The following is a 25,148-nucleotide window of genomic DNA, read 5'->3' as shown; positions in this document are numbered from 1 at the left end:
AATAGTATGGAAGGCTACACGGGGGGGGGGGGAGGCTACATGGGGGGAGGGCTATACTATGGGGGGCTATTTGGATGGGGGGCTACTCGGGGGGAGAGCTATACTATGGGGGGCTACTCAGGGGGAGAACTATACTATGGGGGGCTACTCAGGGGGAGGGCTATACTATGGGGTCTACACGAGGGGAGGGCATTACTGTGGGGGGCTACACAGTGGGTCTATACCATGGGGGCTACACGGGGGAAGGCTATCCTGTATGGGGCTATTACTATCTGTACTGCATAGGGGGATTAGTACTATGGGGAGGAGGAGCACAGGGGGGATTATTACTATAAGGGGGACCACTGGGGGGATTATTACTATAAGGGGGAGCACAGGGGGATTATTACTATGGGGGGAGTACTGGGGGATTATTACTATTGGGGGGCAAAGAGGGGATTATTTCTATAGGGGGGCACAGGGGGGGATTATAACTATAGGGGGAAGCACAGGGGGGATTATTACTATGGGGATAGAGCACAGGGGGGATTATTACTATGGGGATAGAGCATAGGGGGATTATTACTATGGGGGGAGCGCAGGGGGGATTATTACTATGGGGGGAAGCACAGGGGGAATTATTACTATATGGGAGCACAGCAGGGGATCCTATATACAGGGGGCAACCCACATACCTACTGACTTCACTGCACATGACACAAAAAGTGGAAGTTGTTGTAAAAGTGTGGAGCCTGAGATGTATGTCTGGCAGGTTCAGAAGAGACGAATTGTAGCTGAAAGAAATCATCATGGAGGTCTGGGCCAGAAGGAGAGGAAAAGAGAAGTGACGCCTCAGATCCAAGAAGACGTCACCTGTAAGTCACGGACTTCCTTTTTTTTTTTTGGGGGGGGGGGGGGCGCTTTTAGCAAGATTCGCCCTGTAGTCCAAATTACCTAGAAACGGCCCTGATTGTAGTTTTGCAACAGCTGGAGGGCCAGAGGTTCCCCATCTCTGGCCTAATCAATGATTATTAGTATTATTAAGAGGGAATTCCATCCCAGTGCAGAGAAACAGCAGAGACATCAATACCAGTGTGAGGGAATATCTAATATCCCTGGAGATCTAGGGGGGATTAGAAGTTGACACTTGATATCCCTGGGAGTCTAGGGGGATTAGAGATTAAAAGTTAATATGCCTGGAGGTCGAGGGAAATTAGAGATTAAATATCTGACAGTCGAGCGGTCATCAACCATCAGTCATCCCCTTCCTTTCCATAAAGAGGAACATTCAGCATGGCTTACAGCTCTGACTGTGGCTTATTTCTCCCAGAACAAAAGAAGTCAGTTAGATGCTGTTGTTAACATCAAGTATCTCTAGAGGTCTAAGGAGTGTTAAAAGTTTCCACCATGTCTGGAAATCTAGGGAGGGTTAAAGGTTAACACCTATTATCACTGGGGGACTAGGGGGGGGGGGGGTGTTAAAGATTAACATTTAAAAGAGTATTCTGATTAGAAAGAAAAAAAAAAACATACTCACCTTTCCTGTTCCTGCTGCTCTCACAGTCCCGGTGTTTGTGGGGCATGTGTAGCGTTGCTCTCTCAACCAATCAGCGGCTGCAGCAGATACGTCCTGTCACTGCCTCTGATTGGCTGACCTGGCAATACCACAAAGAGACCCCAAACACAGCAAGTGCTATCCTCCGGACTGACTCCACGAGAACGTCCGAAGCGAGGAATGTGAATAGACGTTTTTATGTTTTCCGCCATGTTGAAAACAATTTAACAACAATTAGATAAAAGTTTGGGGGTCTAGGAGAGTTAGAGGTTGACACCTGTTATCCATCGCTAGAAATGTAATGGGGCCCCTATGTACACACATAGTGCTGGGGTCCCAGTGACTGGCTAAATGGGCACTCTCCCTACACACACACACACACGTTTCACGGGTCCCATTGACTGGCTGAGTGGGTACTACTCCTATATACACACATGGTGCCTGGGTCCCAGTGACTGGCTGAGTGGGCACTACCCCTATATACACAATGGGATGTCCCACCACGGGTGTTTTTAGTATGGACACCTGTCGTAAAAGCCCTGTACCGTAGAGTAAAGTGGTAATGACGCTGTATTCTCAGGTTTTACCACAAGATGTCACTATGTATTACTTTGTATATGTTGCACAGCTGTAGTCATTTAAGGGTTTCTGTTATGTTTTGTGATTCTGCGCACCAATAAGAAAGACTCTTTTCTCCCTACCTATCTCTACTCTCTTTTTTTTCTGCACATTCTATTCTCCACCATTTAAAGGAAGTGTAGCGTCACTTAATCAGTTCTTCTCTGATTCTCAGTGGAGTAGGACACACACAGGTCAGGCATCCCTGCTGAATTTAGCCAGGAGCCTGACTCTGCCAGGTTTCCTGTCCGAGACAGACCATCTGTGTTAGTGGACACGTATGAAGAACAAAGAGACTTTCTTCACTAAAGCTACACTTGCAGACAAGACGCAGTGCTAAACACTTAAGGAAGACAAGTCAGAGAACAACCCAACCCACGCTGTGATCATCTCTTAAAGGTGCAGGGCGGTATCCTAGACAGAGGAACTGACCCGGATAGAACAAAGCAGCCATAGCCGAGGTCTACGTACTCTCGCAGCACAGGTGACAGCGGGACACGCTGTCACCCTTGTAGGACGGGTACCCCGACACTGCAGGGCGGAAGGTGGTTTATAGCGACAAAGTTCGAAACATGGGCACAAAAGACCCAAGGGACCCATCACAGCCCGGCAGGTCACCGACCACTGGGAATCAATATAGACACTAGAAGCAGGTATACCACCATACCTGTGTGCTGAACCAGCACTGGCGTTGCGGCTACATCCTAACTATCTATACTCCACCGACCAACCACCACAGCAGGTGACCGGTCGCAGCACCACACGTCCATCCTGACAAGATAAGATGTTGGTGATATAATTACTGTTGTTGGTCGCGGTGCGGTCGGTGTGAAGCAATGTGTGCTGGCAACGGCCGGAGACCACAGCGCTAATGCCCCATGAATATTTAACCATCGTATATTACCGGATTGATCTCTGTGGCTGCTGGAAACACTACAGCAGGAAGAGCATTACATGATGGCCGATCAATCGTACAGCAACTAAACGGTTAACAACACTGTTATATCTAATAGGTTGTAACTATATATACATATATACACAATATATATACACAATCCCATCCCATAAAAACACTAAAACTCCCTCACTATGAGACGGCCGGAATAAAGCAGTATGAAAAATAGGGAGAGGGCAGAATATCACCAGTAAAGAAGAATGAGGATGATAGGAAACCAACAAATACTTTTCATGAAGAACCCACCTGCAGGTCCTCCCTCTTCCTCCTCTCAGCCTGCACCTTGTTCACAGCCCCTCCCCCTCTGCACTGACTGCAGGAGAAAGCAGGGAGGAGTATGTGAGGTCACTGAGTGGGCGGGACCTTCAGGCAGCTCCCCCGGGTGCAGCTTAGTGAGAAGAAGGGGTCTGCAAGAGTCTGTCCTTCTCACCAAGTAATACCCTGTACTGCCAGCACCGGGCCCCTCTGTGTGATACCTGACCTGGGCCCACTCAGCACTACCTGCAATACTGCCCTGATGGTGGTCCTAATAACAGGTCCAGTTACTATACTTCAGAAAGAACAATGACAATTACAGTGCTCCCTTACTTTACTAGACTCACACTACCCCCATAGCAGCCTTACAGTACTGCCATAGCGACTTCACAGTGCCCCATAGCGGCCTCACAGTGCCCCATAGCGGCCTCACAGTGCTCCCATAACAGCATCCCCATAATAGCCTCACAGTGCCTCCATAGTGGCCTCACAGTGCTCCCACATCAGCCTCACAGTGCCCTCATAACATCTTCACAGTACCTCCATAGCGACCTCACAGTGCCCCTATATAAGCCTCACAGTGCCTCCATAGTGGCCTCACAGTGCTCCCACATCAGCCTCACAGTGCCCTCATAACATCTTCACAGTACCTCCATAGCGGCCTCACAGTGCCAACCTTTACAGCCTTACAGTCCCCCCATAACATCCTCACAGTCTCCCCATAACATCCTCACAGTGCCCTCATAACAGCCTCACAGTGCCCCATAACATGCTCTCCATAACATCCTCAGAGTGCCTTCATAACATCCTTACAGTGCCCCTATAACAGCCTCACAGTGCCCCTATACCAGCCTCACAGTGCCCCCATAACAGCCTCACAGTGCCCCCATAACAGCCTCACAGTGCCCTCATAACATCCTCAGAGTGCCTCCATAACAGCTTTACAGTGCCCCTATAACAGCCTCACAGTGCCCCCATAACAGCCTCACAGTGCCTCCATAACAGCTTTACAGTGCCCCTATAACAGCCTCACAGTGCCCCCATAACAGCCTCACAGTGCCCTCATAACATCCTCACAGTGCCCCCATAACAGCCTCACAGTGCCCCCATAACAGCCTCACAGTGCCCTCATAACATCCTCACAGTGCCCTCATAACAGCCTCACAGTGCTCCCATAACAGCCTCACAGTGCCCCCATAACATCCTTACAGTGCCCCCATAACAGCCTCACAGTGCCCTCATAACATCCTCAGAGTGCCTCCATAACATCCTTACAGTGGCCCTATACCAGCCTCACAGTGCCCCCATAACAGCCTCACAGTGCCCCCATAACATCCTTACAGTGCCCCTATACCAGCCTCACAGTGCCCCCATAACAGCCTCACAGTGCCCCCATAGCATCCTTACAGTGCCCCCCTAACATCCTCACAGTGCCCCCATAACATCCTTACAGTGCCCCCCTAACATCCTCACAGTGCCCCCATAACCTCCTCACAGTGCCCCCATTATATCGTCACAATGCCCCCATTATATCGTCACAGTGCCCCCATAACCTCCTCACAGTGCCCCCATTATATCGTCACAGTGCCCCCATAACATGCAGAGGTTCAGGACAATTGTTTTTCAGATCTGGGAAGAATTTCCCGTTCCTGTACAGATTCCAGTATATTGTGTGGCGGTGGAGCTATCTGCCAGTATGTATGGAGGCTGATAATGGGATTATACAGGAGACAGGAGGCGCTGGGAGCCAGGTCCTGGCCTGGCAGGGAGGGGGCAGAGTCTGCAGACCTCGCGTGCAGTCAGGTGTATGGGTGCTGGAGACAGATGGCTTCTCTGCTGCATCTCTGGGGACAGAAAACCGCACGTCATTAGCCATATTGTCCCACATCAGCCCGCCCCACGCCGCCTGCACTGTCACACAGCCACAAATAGGAGGCATCCCAGATACACAAGGAGGGTGAGGAGCAGATGTAGACCAAGGCAGCACGGGGCACAATGACCTTGTCTGCTCTGTTTCACCTTCAGCAACGCTATGGAGCAAGGTGTCATCCAGAATAAAGAGACAAAAGAAAACAGAAAAAAGAATACTCTCATGTGAGACCCAGAAGATGGAGAAGAGACTCTCATGTGAGACCCAAAATAAGAAATAGAGACGCTCATCAGACCCAGAAGATGGAAAAGACTCTCATTAGACCCAGAAGAAGAAATAAAGACTCTCATCAGACCCAGAAGATGGAGAAGAGACTCTCCTGAGACCTAGAAGATGGAAAAGACTCTCATCAGACCCAGAAGAAGAAATAGAGACTCTCATCAGACCTAGAAGATAGAGAAAAGACTCTCATCAGACCCAGAAGATGGAGAAAAGACTCTCCTGAGACCTAGAAGATGGAGAAAAGACTCTCATCAGACCCAGAAGATGGAAAAGAGACTCTCACCAGACCCAGAAGATGGAAAATACTCTTATCAGACCCAGAAGAAGTAATAGAGACTATCATCAGACCCAGAAGAAGAATTAAAGACTCTCATCAGACCCAGAAAATGGAGAAAAGACTCTCATCAGACCCAGAAGAAGAAATAAAGACTCTCATCAGACCCGGAAGATGGGGAAGAGACTCTCACCAGACCCAGAAGATGGGGAAGAGACTCTCACCAGACCCAGAAGATGGAAAAGACTCTCAGCAGACCCAGAAGATGGAGAAGAGACTCTCACCAGACCCAGAAGATGGAAAAGACTCTCAGCAGACCCAGAAGATGGAGAAGAGACTCTCACCAGACCCAGAAGATGGAAAAGACTCTCAGCAGACCCAGAAGAAGAAATAGAGACTCTCATCAGACCCAGAAGATAGAAAAGACTCTCATCAGACCCAGAAGACGAAATAGAGACTCTCATAAGACCCAGGAAAAGAAACAGACACTCTCACCAGGCCCAGAAGGGGTCAAGACTCACCTAAGAACATGTAGAAAAGTCTCTAATTAGACCCAGAAAATGGAGAAGAGACTCTCTTCTGAACCAAGAGATAAAGAAAAGACTCATCAGACTCAAATAATGAAGAGGAGACTCTCCTCAGACCCAGGAGAAGAAACAAAGACTCTCACAAGACCCAGAAGATGGAGAAGATACTCTCACCTGACCCAGAAAATGGAGAAGAGACTCTCACCAGATCCAGAAGATGGAGAAAAGACTCTCACCAGACCCAGAAGATGGAAAAGAGACTCTCACCAGACCCAGAAGATGGAGAAGAGACTCTCACCAGATCCATAAGATGGAGAAGAGACTCTCATCAGACCCAGAAGATGGAGAAGAGACTCTCACCAGATCCATAAGATGGAGAAGAGACTCTCACCAGACCCAGAAGACGGAGAAGAGACTCTCACCAGATCCATAAGATGGAGAAGAGACTCTCACCAGATCCATAAGATGGAGAAGAGACTCTCATCAGACCCAGAAGATGGAGAAGAGACTCTCACCAGATCCATAAGATGGAGAAGAGACTCTCATCAGACCCAGAAGACGGAGAAGAGACTGTCATTAGACCTAGTAGAAAAATCAGAGACTCTCATCAGACCCAGAAGATGGAGAAAAGACTCTCTTAAGACCCAGAAGGAGTCAATATTCTCATCATAAGACCCAGAGGCAAAAGTAAAAACTCTCTTTAGACCCAAGAGAAGAAGCAGAGAGTTTCATCACAGTCTGGACAGTGACTGGACACTACTAGCAAGGACTGGGAACTCTAATCAAGGACTCTCATCAGAAGCAGAACAACTAGTGGGGATAGTGGTCAGAGCCAGAACTAAGAATAGAGACTCTTTTCAGGACCAGAAGTAGAAGTGAGGACTCTTAACAGAGATTTCTCATTAGAGCAAAGAATAATGAAGCACTCTCAACAGAGGAAGAACGAGTAGGGATAGTAATCAGAAACTGAGCAAAGAATGGGGACTGTAATCAGTGATAGAAGTGGGGGCGCTCATTGGAGCCTAGAATGAGGTGAGGACTCCCATCACAGCAAGGTCATTCTAGGGCTCTCACTGGTGATATTAAAGCTAATGTATCATCAGGTTCATTGTTTTTTTTTTTAACATAACACTTTAAGTCAGGACGAAAAGACGTGATCAGCTGATGATCGTTGCCTCTATAACATGGAGCGATAATCGCCTGATTCAGCTTCTCCTGATTATTGCTCCATGTTATAGGGCCCCACTATTTACACGAGGGACTGCTGCCCTGAGCTTTATGGGTGGTGAGAGATGAGATGGAAGCATTCATTTACCTTTTAGGCTCAGTTTGGATCAACTTTGGAAGAGCCACTGGCCCAGCTTGTCATGCTCCTCCCCTACTTTCTGTGTTCTATCTTGATCTAGCTGTTCTAAGGAAAGGGAGACACCTAGTGGCCAAAACTTCAGAGTTGTTTTTTCTAGGTTGAGGAGTAATTTGTTTGGTAACTACAAATATGTCAGGAATGTCAGGGAAGGTGTATCAGTCACCATTTATGTTTGCTATAATGTATGCAGAATTACATACACACATTACAGAAAAATATGAATATGAATTTCAACATGTCCCATCCTTTTGTTCCTACAATTTTCGGCATTCTCATCACCAGTGCAACCAGGCGGTAGGGGAAACAAATCATATGCTGGGCTGTATATATATATATATATATATATATATATATATATATATATATATATATATATATATATTGGTATGCTGGGCTGTATATATATATATATATATATATATAATATATATATATATTAGTATGCTGGGCTGTATATAATGGTATGCTGGGCTGTATATATATATATATATATATATATATATATATATATATATTTGTATACATATATATAAATAATGGTATGTTGGGCTATATATATAATGGTATGCTGGACTGTATATATATATATATATATATATATATATATATATATATAATGGTATGCTGGGCTGTATATATATAATGATATGCTGGGCTGTATATATAATGGTATCCTGGGCTGTACATATAATGGTATGCTGGACTTTATATATATATATATAATGGTATACTGGGCTGAATATATATATATATATAATGATATGCTGGGCTGTATATATAATGGTATGCTGGGCTGTATATATAATGGTATGCTGGACTGTATATATATATATATATATAATGGTATACTGGGCTGTATATATATATATATAATATATATATAATGATATGCTGGGCTGTATATATAATGGTATGCTGGGCTGTATATATAATGGTATGCTGGACTGTATATATATATATATATATATATATATATATATATAATGGTATACTGGGCTGTATATATAATGATATGCTGGGCTGTATATATAATGGTATGCTGGGCTGTATATATAATGGTATACTGGGCTGTATATATATAATGGTATACTGGGCTGTATATATATAATGGTATGCTGGGCTGTATATAATGGTATGCTGGGCTGTATATATATATATATATATATATATATATATATATATATCTATGTATACATATATATAAATAATGGTATGTTGGGCTATATATATAATGGTATGCTGGACTGTATATATATATATATATATATATATATATATATATAATGGTATGCTGGGCTGTATATATATAATGATATGCTGGGCTGTATATATAATGGTATCCTGGGCTGTATATATAATGGTATACTGGGCTGTATATATATAATGGTATACTGGGCTGTATACATAATGGTATGCTGGGCTGTATATATATATATATATATATATATATATATATATATGTATACATATATATAAATAATGGTACAGTATGTTGGGCTATATGTATAATGGTATGCTGGGCTGTATATATATATAATGGTATGCTGCACTGTATAGCTAGAAGTATAACCAGTAGGAAGAGGAAATTGTGATCCCGCTGTATATCGCTCTAGTGACATCACATCTGGAATACGGTGTCCAGTTGTGGAGACCTCACCTATAAAAAAGATATTGATACAATAGAACGGGTCAACATAACACAGCAATCACTGAGCTCAGGGAGATCGGTGAAAAAATAGATCTAGTCCAAAGATGGGCTACAAAAATGTTGGAGGGTGTCAAGCATAAAACATATCAGAAAAGTCTTAGGGTATATTCACACGAACGGGCTCGCAGCGAGAATCTCGCTGCGAGCCCGGCAGGTCCTGGCAGTTCCCATACACTACATACTTGCAGCGGTCTAAACGACCGCAGCGAGTATGTAATTCTGCCGCCCTTAACCCCTTCTGCTCTCGCCCGGCTCCCCCGCTGTAAGCATACTTTACCTGTCCTTGCTGCACGGGTCCGGCGTCCTGCTCTCCCGTCCGGCCAATCAGTGGCTGCGGCTGGGAAACACACTGATTGGCCGGACAGGAGAGCAGGACGCCGGACCCGTGCAGCAAGGACAGGTAAAGTATGCTTACAGCGGGGGAGCCGGGCGGGAGCAGAAGGGGTTAAGGGCAGTATAATTACATACTCGCTGCGGTTGTTTAGACCGCAGCAAGTATGTAGTGTATGGGAACTGCCAGGACCTGCCGGGCTCGCAGCGAGATTCTCGCTGCGAGCCCGTTCGTGTGAATATACCCTTAAAGGGTTATTCAGCAAAAATCTATTTCCTTTAAATCAACTGATTTCAGAGAGTTACATAGATTTAGAATGTACTTCTATTTAAAATATCCAGTCTTCCAGTACTTATCAGCTGCTGTATGTCCTGCAGGAAGTGGTGTATTCTTTCCAGTGTGACACAGTGCTCTCTGCTGCCACCTCTGTCCATGTCAGGAACTGTCCAGAGTAGGAGAGGATTTCTATGGGGATTTGCTGCTGCTCCAGAAAGTTCCTGACATGGACAGAGGTGGTTGCAGAGGTTTTAGTCTGAAAAGAATACACCACTTCCTGCAGGACATACAGCAGCTCATAAGTATGGGAAGACGCGAGATTTTTAAATAGAAGTAAATCTATATAACTTTCTAAATCCAGTTGATTTAAAAGAAAACGATTTTTGCCGGAGTACTCCTTTAAGGATCTAAATCTGTATTGTCTGAAGGAAAGAAGGGGGGGGGGGGCATGATCGAAACCTTTAAATATGTTAAAATACTAAGTAAGGTTCAGGAGGGAAGAAACTGAACACAAAAACAAGGAGGCACAATCTGAAGGGGAGGGGATCAGAAGCAATAGAAGATAATATGACTTTACTGAAAGAGTAGTAGATGCTTGGAACCAACTCCCAGCAATTGGATGTTGGCCCTGTGATGTTCTAGAATGAACAATCCTAAGAACGTTCACCCTCTGTTATTGGCCCTGTGTAAAATAATCGGTGATTAGCTAATCAGCGTGATTGTCGGCTGATCGCATCTTTTGTGCGGCTCTGAAAGTCATTGATTATTGGCAGCACCTCTCCCCGTGCAAACAAGGAACACGCTGCTGACATAAAATAGAAGTGAACGGCCACAGGAACAATGGCTGCCTCAGTCATTCACCCTGACAATTGGGGTAAATGGTCCTTGTAACCATCACCCATCGATTTGCTATAGAGCTGATTGGCACTTGAGCGGCAATTATCTGCACATGTAAAAGAACCCTTTAAGTCTTCCAGCGAACATGTCTTGGTGATTGTGGTTGTACATGGTGGATTCCTGGGAGATCTCCGGACTCTGGAGGCTTCTTCCCCGATCTTCTCTGGTCACGGACCAGTTCCTCTGCATATTGCTAATAACAGTCTCGGCCAGACAATGGTACACTGTAGGAGGTTGTAAGTCAACACCCTGTAATTACTATTGTGACAGAGGACGGTCCCCCCCCCCTATCAACACATAGTAAACAAGACGCATTGTCGCACGCCCGGCTGATGTCAGTCCAACCCTGTTGTTATTTGTGAAGCAAAACACGGACAAACACAAGAGAAAGAGATCACCCTCGCAGCATCTGGAGATAGGGGTCACTCACAGGGATTAAAGGGGTCCTCTGGCGAAAATAATTTTCTTTCAAATCGCCTGGTTTCAGGAGGTTATATAGATTTGGAATTTACTTCTATTTAAAAAAAATCTTGTCTTCTAGTACTCATCAGCTGCTGCATATCCTGCAGTAAGCTGTTTTTTTCCCCCAGGTCTGAACACCGTGCTCTCTGCTGCCACCTCTGTCCATGTCAGGAACTGTCCAGAGCAGGAGCAAATCCCTATAGAAAACTTTAACTGATCTGGACAGTTCCTGACATGGACAGAGGTGGCAGCAGGGAGCACTGTGACAGACTGGAAAGAATAAAATACTTCCTGCAGGACATAAATCAGCTGATAAGTACTGGAAGACTGGATATTTTTATCCAGAATAAAATACTTCCTGCAGGACATACAGCAGCTGATAAGTTCTGGAAGACCAGGACAATATGATTCAGTGAAACAACTTTAACCCTTTACTGTCTCTGTGCAACTAACTTCAGCAAAATTAAACCAGACTGTGCTGTAAAGGAAGCTCACAGATTGGGCTAATTGCTCTGAAGTTTACTGAAGATGACTTTTCTTAAAGGGGGTTATCCAGCGCTACAAAAACATGGCCACTTTTCCCCCTCTCTTGTTTCCAGTTCAGGTGTGCTTTGCAATTAAGCTCCAGTTACTTCAATGGAACTGAGTTCCAAACCCCACCCAATCTAGAGACAAGAGAGGGGGAAAAGTGGCCATGTTTTTGTAGCGCTGGATAACCCCTTTAAGGTTAGGGTGCTTTAAGACACCCAGAGGGGTGTAGCTGGGATAAAGGTTTTGTGTTGTGAAGCTGTAAGATGTCAATGAGTTCTGTGTTGCAAGAGAGTCCTGGTTCAGCTTTTCCCCCTTTTGTCTTGCCAGTTTTCTTTGCCTGGATTAGGAATAATGTCTTGAAGTAGAATTGTCCCCTCTGAGGTATATACTCCTAGGGGGAGATTTATCAAACATGGTGTGAAGTGAAACTGGCTCAGTTGCCCCTAGCAACCAATCAGATTCCACTTCTCATTCCTCACAGACTCTTTGGAACATGAAAGGTGGAATCTGATTGGTTGCTAGGGGCAACTGAGCCAGTTTCACTTCACACCATGTTTGATAAATCTCCCCCTCAGACTCGGGATTCGGGTACCAGGACACTGCAGAAAGGTCTGTACATCCACTGGAAATAGCTTCATTGTTCTGAACGCTCCTCAGCTCTGCTACCTTCCTGTGTGTTTTCTTTCACTGTTGCTCGATCACACCCAGGTGCTGCTGACAGGTCAAGCTTAAAGGGAACCTATCATCACTTTCATGTTTCCAAAACCTCAAGTTATGTGGGTTGTCCCCGGTGGCCTCTGTCTTTCCTGCTGACCTTGACTGATAGATTTCTCCCTATAACCAAACAAGGTGAGATCTGTCAATCAATGCTGGTGGGGCAGAGAGAATCTCAGTGACGTGCAGTTCGGGCAGCATGGAGGTGAGCACAGGTTCCCTTTAAGGCCATGTGTTCTGGGCTTTGTGTCTATGCTTCAGTATATTTGTAACCTGGGCTGCTCCTATAGTGATGTCATCAAGAGATGCTATTTCAAGACTCCTCCCCTCCTGGTTATACTGGCAAAGACTTGGTTTGTTCCCGACTTTATACTACTGTCTGCCGCCTGTCCTGATCTTATACTACTGTCTGCTGCCTGTCCTGACCTTATACTACTGTCTGCTGCCTGTCCTGACCTTATACTACTGTCTGCTGCCTGTCCTGACCTTATACTACTGTCTGCCGCCTGTCCTAACCTTATACTACTGTCTGCCGCCTGTCCTAACCTTATACTACTGTCTGCCGCCTGTCCTGACCTTATACTACTGTCTGCCGCCTGTCCTGACCTTATACTACTGTCTGCCGCCTGTCCTGACCTTATACTACTGTCTGCCGCCTGTCCTGACCTTATACTACTGTCTGCCGCCTGTCCTGACCTTATACTACTGTCTGCCGTCTGTCCTGACCTTATACTACTGTCTGCTGTCTGTCCTGACCTTATACTACTGTCTGCTGTCTGTCCTGACCTTATACTTCTGTCTGCCGCCTGTCCTGACCTTATACTACTGTCTGCTGCCTGTCCTGACCTTATACTACTGTCTGCTGCCTGTCCTGACCTTATACTACTGTCTGCTGTCTGTCCTGACCTTATACTACTGTCTGCTGTCTGTCCTGACCTTATACTTCTGTCTGCCGCCTGTCCTGACCTTATACTACTGTCTGCTGCCTGTCCTGACCTTATACTACTGTCTGCCGCCTGTCCTGACCTTATACTACTGTCTGCCGCCTGTCCTGACCTTATACTACTGTCTGCCGCCTGTCCTGACCTTATACTACTGTCTGCCGCCTGTCCTGACCTTATACTACTGTCTGCTGCCTGTCCTGACCTTATACTACTGTCTGCCGCCTGTCCTGACCTTATACTACTGTCTGCCGCCTGTCCTGACCTTATATTTCAAGACTCCTCCCCTCCTGGTTATACTGGCAAAGACTTGGTTTGTTCCCGACTTTATACTACTGTCTGCCGCCTGTCCTGATCTTATACTACTGTCTGCCGCCTGTCCTAACCTTATACTACTGTCTGCCGCCTGTCCTGACCTTATACTACTGTCTGCCGCCTGTCCTGACCTTATACTACTGTCTGCCGCCTGTCCTGACCTTATACTACTGTCAGCCGCCTGTCCTGACCTTATACTACTGTCTGCTGTCTGTCCTGACCTTATACTTCTGTCTGTTGCCTCTCCTGACCTTATACTTCAGTGTGCTGCCTGTCCTGACCTTATACTACTGTCTGCTGTCTGTCCTGACCTTATACTACTGTCTGCTGTCTGTCCTGACCTTATACTTCTGTCTGCCGCCAGTCCTGACATTATACTACTGTCTGCTGCCTGTCCTGACCTTATACTACTGTCTGCTGCCTGTCCTGACCTTATACTACTGTCTGCCGCCTGTCCTGACCTTATACTACTGTCTGCTGCCTGTCCTGACCTTATACTACTGTCTGCTGTCTGTCCTGACCTTATACTACTGTCTGCTGTCTGTCCTGACCTTATACTTCTGTCTGCCGCCTGTCCTGACCTTATACTACTGTCTGCCGCCTGTCCTGACCTTATACTACTATCTGCTGCCTGTCCTTATACTACTGTCTGCTGCCTGTCCTGACCTTATACTACTGTCTGTTGTCTGTCCTGACCTTATACTACTGTCTGCTGCCTGTCCTGACCTTGTACTACTGTCTGCTGCCTGTCCTGACCTTATACTACTGTCTGCTGCCTGTTCTAACCTTATACTACTATCTGCTGCCTGTCCTTATACTACTGTCTGCCGCCTGTCCTGACCTTATACTACTGTCTGCTGCCTGTCCTGACCTTATACTACTGTCTGCTGCCTGTCCTGACCTTATACTACTGTCTGCTGCCTGTCCTGACCTTATACTTCTGTCTGCTGCCTGTCCTGACCTTATACTACTGTCAGCCGCCTGTCCTTATACTACTATTTGCTGCCTGACCTGACCTTATACTTCTGTCTGTTGCCTCTCCTGACCTTATACTTCAGTGTGCTGCCTGTTCTGTCCTTATATTACTGTCTGCTGCCTGTCCTGACCTTATACTACTGTCTGCTGCCTGTCCTGACCTTATACTACTGTTTGCTGCCTGTCCTTACCTTATACTACTGTCTGCTGCCTGTCCTTATACTACTGTCTGCTGCCTGTCCTGACCTTACACTACTGTCTGCTGCCTGTCCTGACCTTATACTACTGCCTGCTGCCTGTCCTAACCTTATACTACTGTCTGCTGCCTGTCCTGACCTTATACTACTGTCTGCTGCCTGTCCTTATACTACTGTCTGCTGCCTGTTCTTACCTTGTACTACTGTCTGCTGCCTGTCCTGACCATCTGCCTGTAACCTACAAGAATGCCACCTGCCCTAACCACACAATTATCTTCTTCCCCAAGACTGTGTCAGACTGGAGAGAATACACCACTTCCTGCAGGACATACAGCACCTGATAAGTACTGGAAGACTTGAGATTTTTTAATAGAAGTAAATTACTAATCACTTTCTAGCAACAGTTGATTTTAAAGAAAAAAATGTTTTGTGAACAACCCCTTTAAGGCCGTATTACACGGCACGATATTGAGAGCTGACAGGTCACTTCCTCCTTGTTCCCTAGGAGCGCCGCAGCAGACCGCCACAAACATGATCGTGCCATTTCACCATGTTGAAATACCATGATCAGCCGACATTGTGCAGATTGTTGCCTTTTAACATGTCCTATTACATTAAATGATTATCAACCAGAACAGACAGAAATCGGTCAAGTACGGCCAATAATCGTTTGGTGTCATAGGGTATTGAGACTCACATCAAATCCATAGCGACCGAGGGGTCCACTTTATCAGTAAGCAGAATGCACGTGGGCGATCAAATGATCTGGATGCTGCAACTCAGACAATCTGCATTTCCCAACAGTGGCCACTACAGGAGAAGTATGGTATTACATGGTGCCCATTGAAATGAATGGCTGACCATGAATTATGTGTTCATGCTGCCTAATCCTCGGAGGGGGAACTGCTCCCTACTATTGGGACATGGTTTTGATCCACTGATCCTATGATGCCCATATGATCTAATAGCGCATGTGGACAGTGAGTATTCCAAGCCTTAAAGGGGAATTCATGCATCCACACAGGATATGAGATAACAAGCTGATTTTTGGGGATCTGAGTGCTGGGACCCCCATCAATCCTACGAATAGGGAGACCCCCACTGATTATATTGATGCCCCCTATCCTATGTATAGAGAATGGGTACATGGGAACAGTACGGTTGATCATTCGGGGCAAAAAAGTTCCTGTGTTCTTGGGTTCCCTGTGCATCCCGGTGGATGAACCCCACTAATATGCTAGTAACCCTATATCCTGTGTATAAGGTTATAGGTAGCTGGTGATGATATACAACCTACTATAATATGACACCATCATTCCTTTATATCTCATCCTACTGTCATTTATAGAAAACCCTTTCAACTATTTTTCAGATTTCTCCTTCAACCCCTATCTGGGTGTTTTCCATGATGGGGAGTCCCCCTTTATGACATGTCATAGCTCTGTGCTCTCAGTATGGCCAGGTAGATGACAGGATGCTGTGGCCGGGGCTTCCCCATCCTGTGTGTATAAGGAGCTGAAACGCCAGCTGTCTGCAGATGTGCACAGCGCAGCAATGAGAGACACCTGGGTCCGGCTGCTGCCACTACTCCTGGCCATTGTGCTGCTGCCCGGTGCAGAGGCCACACAGCAGGTAGGAGACCCCCGACACCCCCCACCATACCTATATACATGTATAGATGATAGATCACAGGACAGAAACAGAGCAGGTTTCTCTTTTATAACAGACTGTTTAGGCCTCTCATGGATTCTAGGGTCTCAGGCCTGACCCCCCCTTCCCCCGGACCCCTCTATCATTTATATATTATATACTATCAGAGCAAACAACAGTCAGTAATGCAGAGAAGAAAAAGGGAATAACTTTTATTTTAGTTCTTCCTGTCTTATTTTTTCCCCCACATGTATCTATGATGTCATAATCTATCTATCTATCATCTATCTGTCTCCTATTTATCTATCTATCTATCTATCTATCTATCTATCTATCTATCTATCTCCTATCTATCTATCTATCTATCTATCTATCTATCTATCTATCTATCTCCTATCTATCTATCTATCTATCTATCTATCTATCTATCTATCTCCTATCTATCTATCTATCTATCTATCTCCTATCTATCTATCTATCTATCTATCTATCTATCTATTTATTTATCTATCTATCTTTTGTGATTAAATAAATTCACTTCACGTTTTTTAAACTTACCTGGAGTGCTGCAGAGTATCGATTTCTATCTATCTATCTATCTCCTATCTATCTATCTATCTATCTATCTATCTATCTATCTCCTATCTATCTATCTATCTATCTATCTATCTATCTATCTATCTCCTATCTATCTATCTATCTATCTCCTATCTATCTATCTATCTATCTATCTATCTATCTATCTATCTATCTATCTATCTCCTATCTATCTATCTATCTCCTATCTATCTATCTCCTATCTATCTATCTATCTATCTATCTATCTATCTATCTATCTATCTATCTCCTATCTATCTATCTATCTATCTATCTATCTATCTATCTATCTATCTCCTATCTATCTATCTATCTCCTATCTATCTATCTATCTATCTATCTATCTATCTCCTATCTATCTATCTATCTATCTATCTATCTATCTATCTATCTCCTATCTATCTATCTATCTATCTATCTATCTATCTATCTAGTATCTGAGCTCAGCTATGCTGGTTGTATCCTGACCTGCAGAAGTAGCAGAGCCGAGTTGACCATATGACACAGCTCATCCATCACAATATGGAGATATGTTTAGTAAGTGAGTTTACATAGGACTGCAGGTAAAGCTGTCCCCCCCCCTCCCCATCACTCATGCTGCACAGACAATGGATATGGATGACAGACGCGGCTGTTCTGTGCTCCCTGGTCAGAGCCCTGACGGCTGAGCCTGTCTCCCATGGTCATGTGCTGGCTCTGTGGTTATTATCCGGCGGTGGTGCGGTAAGGGTTAACCCTCCTCGGTGTACTCTCAGCCTATCAATTATGGATGGCTCCATGTACTACTGTGTGCATTAGTCTCACTTTGGCATCACTTACAAAATGTCACGCTGATAAAACTTTCATTAAACTGATAAGCGGAGTGAGGGCAAGAAAACATGAAGAGGTGAAGAAGGGCGGGGTCAGGGGTCACCGGCGAGATACGGGAAACCTGAAGACGCCAAGAACCGATGGAGGCCAAAACCCGACATGAATATTAATGGAATGTGTACAGCTCCATCATATATATGTGTGGTGGATGTTGAGAGTCATTGTGCGCTGCTTCCTCCAGACCCCAAAATACACCTATACCCCAAATCAGTGCAGCTCTTACACTGGTTGTACATAGGCGCATAGGGGGAGATTTATCAAACATGGTGTACAGTGAAACTGGCTCAGTTGCCCCTAGCAACCAATCAGATTCCACCTTCCATTCCTCACAGACTCTTTGGAAAATGAAAGGTGGAATCTGACTGGTTGCTAGGGGCAACTGGGCCAGTTTCACTTTACACCATGTTTGATAAATCTCCCCCATTGTTTACGGGTCAGGCCATTGTATAGGTTAGGGCCCACGGCCACAAGGAGGTGGACAAGGCCGCAAAAGCAGATTATAGACCCCACCCATTATATGTGGGAGTGGTTTCAGGAGCATCACTGAGGGAGTGTACCGTAACCAGTTAGATCACATGACCATTAACAACCTGTTTGAAAACCGTGCTGATTTAAGTTAAAATTGCACGAAGACGCAGTTCTTGGTGGCCTCAGTTGAACCTCAGCTGTAAACTAGTCACTATGGGGGGCATTTATTAAGTCTGACGTTTTTGACGCCGGACTTATAAAGGCCCCTGCAGCTCCGGCGCTACGGAGATTTATGTAGAGGCGGATTGCCTCTACATAAATCCCATGCGCGTCGGTGCGCACAGCCGAAATCTGAAAGGTGGAGTAGGTTTTCAGCGTATCTTTCAGTTTAAAAAATGATGAATTGCGCGGACTATGAGTCCGCTCCCCCCGTCCCGCCCCCTCCCCACCCCCTCCCCACCCCCTCCCCGCCCCCCCGGCGTATGCGGCGGAAAGTGGCGATTTGCAAATATTCGCAAAACAGCCATTTGCGAATAAAATAATACGCAAATCGTCACTTTCCGCCGAAAATACACAAACCGCCTCTTGATACATGTCGCCCTATGTGTGTCCGCTATGTTCATGAGTGAGCCCATGAGGTCCATCATTGCTTATGATACCATTAAAGGGGAGCTTCATAATTTTTTTCTGTCAAATCCACTGTACACAGTTAAAATCTTGTCTTCCATTACTTATCAGCGGCTGTATGTCCTGCAGGTAGTGGTGTATTCTTTCCAGTCTGACACAGTGCTCTCTGCTGCCCCCCCTGTCCATGTCAGGAGCTGTCCAGAGCAGTAGCAAACCCAACAGAAAACCTCTCCTGCTCTGGACAGTTTTAAATAGAAGTAAATTACAAATTTGTATAACTTTCTGACATCGGTGGATATGTAAGAAAGTGGTTTGAGTTCCCCTTTAAAGTGGACGTAGACTTATTGAAGGATATTTATTAAACATGGTGTAAAGTAAAACTGGCTCAGTTGCCCCTAGCAACCAATCAGATTCCACCTTTCATTCCTCACAGACTCTTTGGAAAATGAAAGGTGGAATCTGATTGGTTGCTAGGGGCAACTGAGCCAGTTTCACTTTACACCATGTTTGATAAATCTCCCCCATAGTGTATAGCTAAATGCGGACTCTCAGACTCCTCTTCTGTGGCGGGGTCACATACATCCAGTCTGACCCCATTCACCTAAACTCTAACTATCTCTTCTAGAAAAACCCTTTAAATTTTGGGCTGTCTGAGGGTGTTAGGGGCCTATTCCACGGGAGCGATAATTGGACGAATCGGCCCGATTCGGCCGATTATCACTCGGTGGAATAGAGAAAACAATCATGATCGTGTCATCGGCTGATCGTTTATTTAGGGCCAGACCTAACATCATCGGTCCCCCACCGCGCATCGTTACGGTGGAATAGCGGTGTGCGGCGGGTGACCGACGATTTGAGAAGCAGCCCCATACATTACCTGGCAGGACTTCTCCTTGGCTCCGTCTTCCTCCCCGGGTCCCGCGGCGCAGCATCAACAGCTCCAGAGCGGCCTGACTGAGCAGTCAGACCGCTCACCCAATCACAGGCCAGGACCACCGCGGCCAGTGATTGGCTGAGCGGTCTGACAGCTCAGTCAGGCCGGTCCGGAGCTGCTGATGCTGTGCCGCGGGACCCGGGGAGGAAGACGGAGCCAAGAAGTCCTGCCTGGTAATGTATGGTGCAAGGGCTGCAAGGGCATCGGTAACAATGCCTCTGCAGCCCTCGCTCAACGATCATTGGGCTGTGGAATAGGCAGATCTAGCAGATCGGCGCTCGTTTACATCGTTGATCGGGCCCCCATCAGCCCATGAAATAGGACCCTTAAGGATCCCATATCTGTCTGCAAATCTCATAGGATGTTGAGATTCGTGGCGAAATAGAAATTGCATTGTACTTTGGACACCAGGTGGCAGTAGAGGACTAACATTTATTTTTTAGATGCTTTATGGTAATTTACTGGCACTATATGTAATGTTACTCTATAATAACTATACGCACTGTGGTCGTGTAGCGTCTGCCTCCTTAGGTTAGGGCTCAGCTACTTGCCCAGGGATGCCGACTCTCCCAGGATTCCTAGAAGAGTCTGTGCTTATCCTGTACTGCCGACGTCCATGTTGTCATAGGTCATGTGACTAATACAGGGGGCAGTGTGGCTGACATGGTGTCGTCCCAATGTTACAGACACAAATACACTGGAATGGAAACCTTACCGAAGAAAAAGACGGCCATTTTGTTATGGGGAAATCCTCCATAATGGAGCTTTTTATAGTTCTCAATGTCAGAAATAACTTCCCTCAATTGGCGGCCATTGTCTCTTGTGACCCGCATGGCTCCTGACAAAGCCGCTTCCAGAAATATTGGCTCAGGAGACAACATGGCGTTTTCCTGTATGTAGAGAAAGGGAAACGAGGTAATGACTATGTATAGAGGGTAATGATAGGGAGCGCGCCTCAGCTCCTGACATACACATAAAGGGGCCCCCAGCTCTCTGCCGGTGTAGTAAGTATAGATGTGCGGCCTGCCCAGAAATATCTACATATCTATATATCCATTATATACTGTATATATGTCAGGCTGGGCTGCTACATGACAATATCTAGGTATAAATGTATCCCTGACCTGTATAAGAGCTGGCAACACCCGATGGGCCCTGTGTCAGAGACGTCACCATTGCCGCTTATGGTGCTAGATAGCCGGAGGGGCCACAAGTCACACTGAGAGGAAAATCTAACACACCAAGGTCTAAATATATCCGAAACTGAGAATAACACTCCTAAAATAGCTCCATAAGCCTCCAATAATACAGGGATATCTCCTATCTATTATCTATCTCATATCTATCTATCTATCTATCTATCTATCTATCTATCTATCTATCTATCTATCTATTTATCTTCTATCCAGCTATCTATCTATCTATATCCTATCTATCTATCTATCTATCTATATCTATCTATCTATCTATTTATCTTCTATCTATCTTCTATCCATCTATCTATCTATCTATCTATCTATTTATCTTCTATCCAGCTATCTATCTATCTATATCCTATCTATCTATCTATCTATCTATCTATCTATCTATCTCCTATCTATCTATCTATCTATCTATCTATCTATCTATCTATCTATCTATTATCTATCTATCTATCTATCTATCTATTATCTATCTATCTATCTATCTATCTATCTATCTATTATCTATCTATCTATCTTTTATCTATCACAATATTTGCCGTTCCTCTCTCTGTAATGTCATCTTCCGATAAATTAAACCTCTGTCCCTTCTCCTTTACAGACATCACTCAGACCGGGCCAAAAAGGTAATAATATCATCAGAATTATGGAGTTTGTGTCACTAAGATCTATAAGTGACAAATGGCAACCCTGATCCCTGCTGTGATTTGTGAGGCAACTGGGATGTAATAGATATTTATACAATGTCATAGATAGTAATACAATTATATAGATAATAGATGTGGAGATCAATAGATAGAGAGATAGATAGGAGATAGATAGTGTGGATTTATTGGCGCAGTATATCAAGAATATATTATTATTCATAGACAGAAGAGCTGGGGCAGAGCGCCTGGAGCAGGTGCGACCTCTGCTGGACTATTCCTACAATTACAGCAGAGTTAAAACAGTAAACAAATCACCTACATAGTGAGGACATGAGCTTGTGCTATAGGCTGGGTCCCCTGTATGTAGTAATATGCCACCACTGCAGCACTGCGCTCAGTCTATGCAAGGGAGGCATCTATAAATCCTATTGTTACTGGCGTTAATGACTCAGCTCCTTATAGATTATTATACCCATTCTGTATGAACAACAGAGGCTGCAGTGTAAATCATGGTGGATAAATGGAGTGAAGGAAGATAGGTATCTATATACCCAACAAAACACGCCAATCACTGAACTCAAGGAGAACAGTGAAAAAAACAAATGGAGTACTCATTTAGGAGTCTCCACTGATTGCCCCCTATTCCCGTGTTTTGAGACTTGCAACTGAGGCTCCACGGACTCCTTTTTATCTATATACACAGTCTGTACCCGAATAACATAATACCTAGGGGCTAATATGGGGACAGACAGATAGATAGATAGATAGATAGATAGATAGTTAGGAGATCGATAGATAGATAGATAGATAGATAGATAGACAGATATGAGATAGATAGATAGATAGATAGATAGATAGATAGATAGAGGATAGATAGATAGATAGTTAGGAGATCGATAGATAGATAGATAGATAGATAGGAGATAGATAGGAGATAGATAGACAGATAGGAGATAGATAGATAGATAGATAGATAGATAGATAGATAGATAGATAGGAGATAGATAGGAGATAGATAGATAGGAGATAGATAGATAGATAGATAGATAGATAGGAGATAGATAGATAGATAGATAGATAGATAGGAGATAGATAGATAGATAGATAGATAGATAGATAGATAGATAGATAGGAGATAGATAGATTAATAGATAGATAGGAGATAGATAGATAGATTAATAGATAGATAGGAGATAGATAGATAAATAGAAAGATTAATAGATAGATAGGAGATAGATAGATAGATAGATAGATAGATAGATAGATAGATAGATAGGAGATAGATGATAGATAGGAGATAGATAGATAGATAGATAGATAGATAGATAGATAGAAAGATAGATAGATAGATAGATACTGTAGATAGGTGATAGATAGACAGATAGATAGGACCTAGATAGATAGGAGATAGATAGATAGATAGATAGATAGATAGATAGATAGATAGGAGATAGATAGATAGATAGATAGATAGATAGATAGATAGATAGGAGATAGATAGATAGATAGATAGATAGATAGATAGATAGGAGATAGATAGATAGATAGATAGGAGATAGATAGATAGATAGATAGATAGGAGATAGATAGATAGATAGATAGATAGATAGATAGATAGATAGATAGATAGATAGATAGATACTGTAGATAGGTGATAGATAGACAGATAGATAGGACCTAGATAGATAGGAGATAGATAGATAGATAGATAGATAGATAGATAGATAGATAGATAGGAGATAGATAGATAGATAGATAGGAGATAGAGAGATATATTTATATGAAGATGAATGTTTCTTTTACTTTTTCCGCAGTCAATCAGAAGAGTAACTGGCAGAAGCAAAACTCTAGGAAACCTGCTGCACATCTGATCGGTGAGTTCACAGATCATCCTTAAAGGGGATTTCCAGGATTTACATTGGATAAGCCATCAATGTGTGTCAGATGATGGTTTTTTATACTGATACATTTGCAACAAAAGTTCAGCTCAGCAAACTCTTGACTCAAGCTTTGATTTCAGTATGTATGATGTAATGCTTCACGTGTCCTGATAGAAGAGGATAGTATACTCACCATGTTGTCTTCTCTCCATAGGGAAGCAGCCATCACTACAGAATACCCTGAAATGGATCCCCAAGAACGATGTGGCATTTCTCCAGAGGGTTAAGAACCCTATGAGTACGACCCTTGTGGTCCCCCGGCCAGGCCTATACTACGTCTACTGCCAAGTGGCATTTGAAGGACACGCCTGGAACTTGTCCCTCTCCAGCCAAGTCCTCACCTTTCACAAATCCCGCCGTGAAAACGTCACCCTGACCCAAGGTACAGAGAGCGTGTTCGGCCCGCCGTCACCTCACCATCCGTGGTACGCCAGTCTCACCCTGGCAGGGCTAGCCAATCTCCAGAAAGGACACAAGCTGTACGTCCACGTCAGTCATCCCGAACTGGTGGATTATACGGAGGGGAAGACCTATTTTGGGATCGTCATGGTGTCTTGAAGGAGTCAAAGACTTGGAGATAGGTAGGAGGTCTGTAACGCCATGAAGCCATGAAGTCAAAATTGGGCAAAAAAATTTGGAACTTTCTAAAGGATCTGAACCTTGGCCCAAACCTTCCATAGACCTTAAGTATTCACGGGTCTGTGTGCGTAACAAGCAGGCGTGGCACCTATACAAAAATAGGTTATGGGGGTACAACGTTTTTTAAAGGTCTATAATAGCCCCCCTTGCTACCTAAACATCCCCTATAGCAGGGGTACAGAACCTTGGGTCTCCAGCTGTTGCAAAACTACAACTCCCATCATGCCTGGACAGCCAAAGCTAAAGCTTGTAGGGTTCCCTACCCCTGCCCTATAGATATCCCCTCTCCATGGGTTCAGCTATGACCCCCCCTCTATGTCTGTACTTCCTGTATTCGCGTGACCCCGCCCATGACTACTTTGGTTCCCACCCACGCCTTAAAGGGGTTGGCCACCTTTTGTAAACAGTATAAGATGTTGTATAAGGATGTTCTATAATGTATGGATAAGCTGTCATTTACAATAAAATCATTTTTGGGCACTTTACTTACTTTGTTGAAGGAATTTGGGATTTTTGAAAGGGGGGGGGATACCATGGCAATATTTT

At 44.6% G+C, this 25,148-nt stretch overlaps 1 protein-coding gene across 1 annotated transcript in view; it reads left to right on the top strand.

Moving 5' to 3' along the window:
- The window catches only part of LOC138766340 (lymphotoxin-beta-like), a 32,807-nt gene extending 7,725 nt beyond the window's left edge, over positions 1-25,082 (top strand). Inside the window, exons 2-5 of the mRNA XM_069943881.1 lie at positions 16,401-16,660; positions 21,978-22,002; positions 23,838-23,897; positions 24,118-25,082. Coding sequence (XP_069799982.1) covers positions 16,583-16,660; positions 21,978-22,002; positions 23,838-23,897; positions 24,118-24,521 — 567 coding nt within the window. The 5' untranslated portion in view covers positions 16,401-16,582 and the 3' untranslated portion in view covers positions 24,522-25,082. The remainder of the gene's footprint in view (positions 1-16,400; positions 16,661-21,977; positions 22,003-23,837; positions 23,898-24,117) is intronic.
- The last annotated feature ends 66 nt before the right edge of the window (positions 25,083-25,148 follow it).

This window comes from Dendropsophus ebraccatus, chromosome 10 (genome assembly GCF_027789765.1).
Source record: "Dendropsophus ebraccatus isolate aDenEbr1 chromosome 10, aDenEbr1.pat, whole genome shotgun sequence".
Taxonomy (NCBI): domain Eukaryota; kingdom Metazoa; phylum Chordata; class Amphibia; order Anura; family Hylidae; genus Dendropsophus; species Dendropsophus ebraccatus.
The sequence above is the reverse complement of the archived record's forward strand: the minus strand, read 5'-3'. Positions and strand labels throughout refer to the sequence as shown.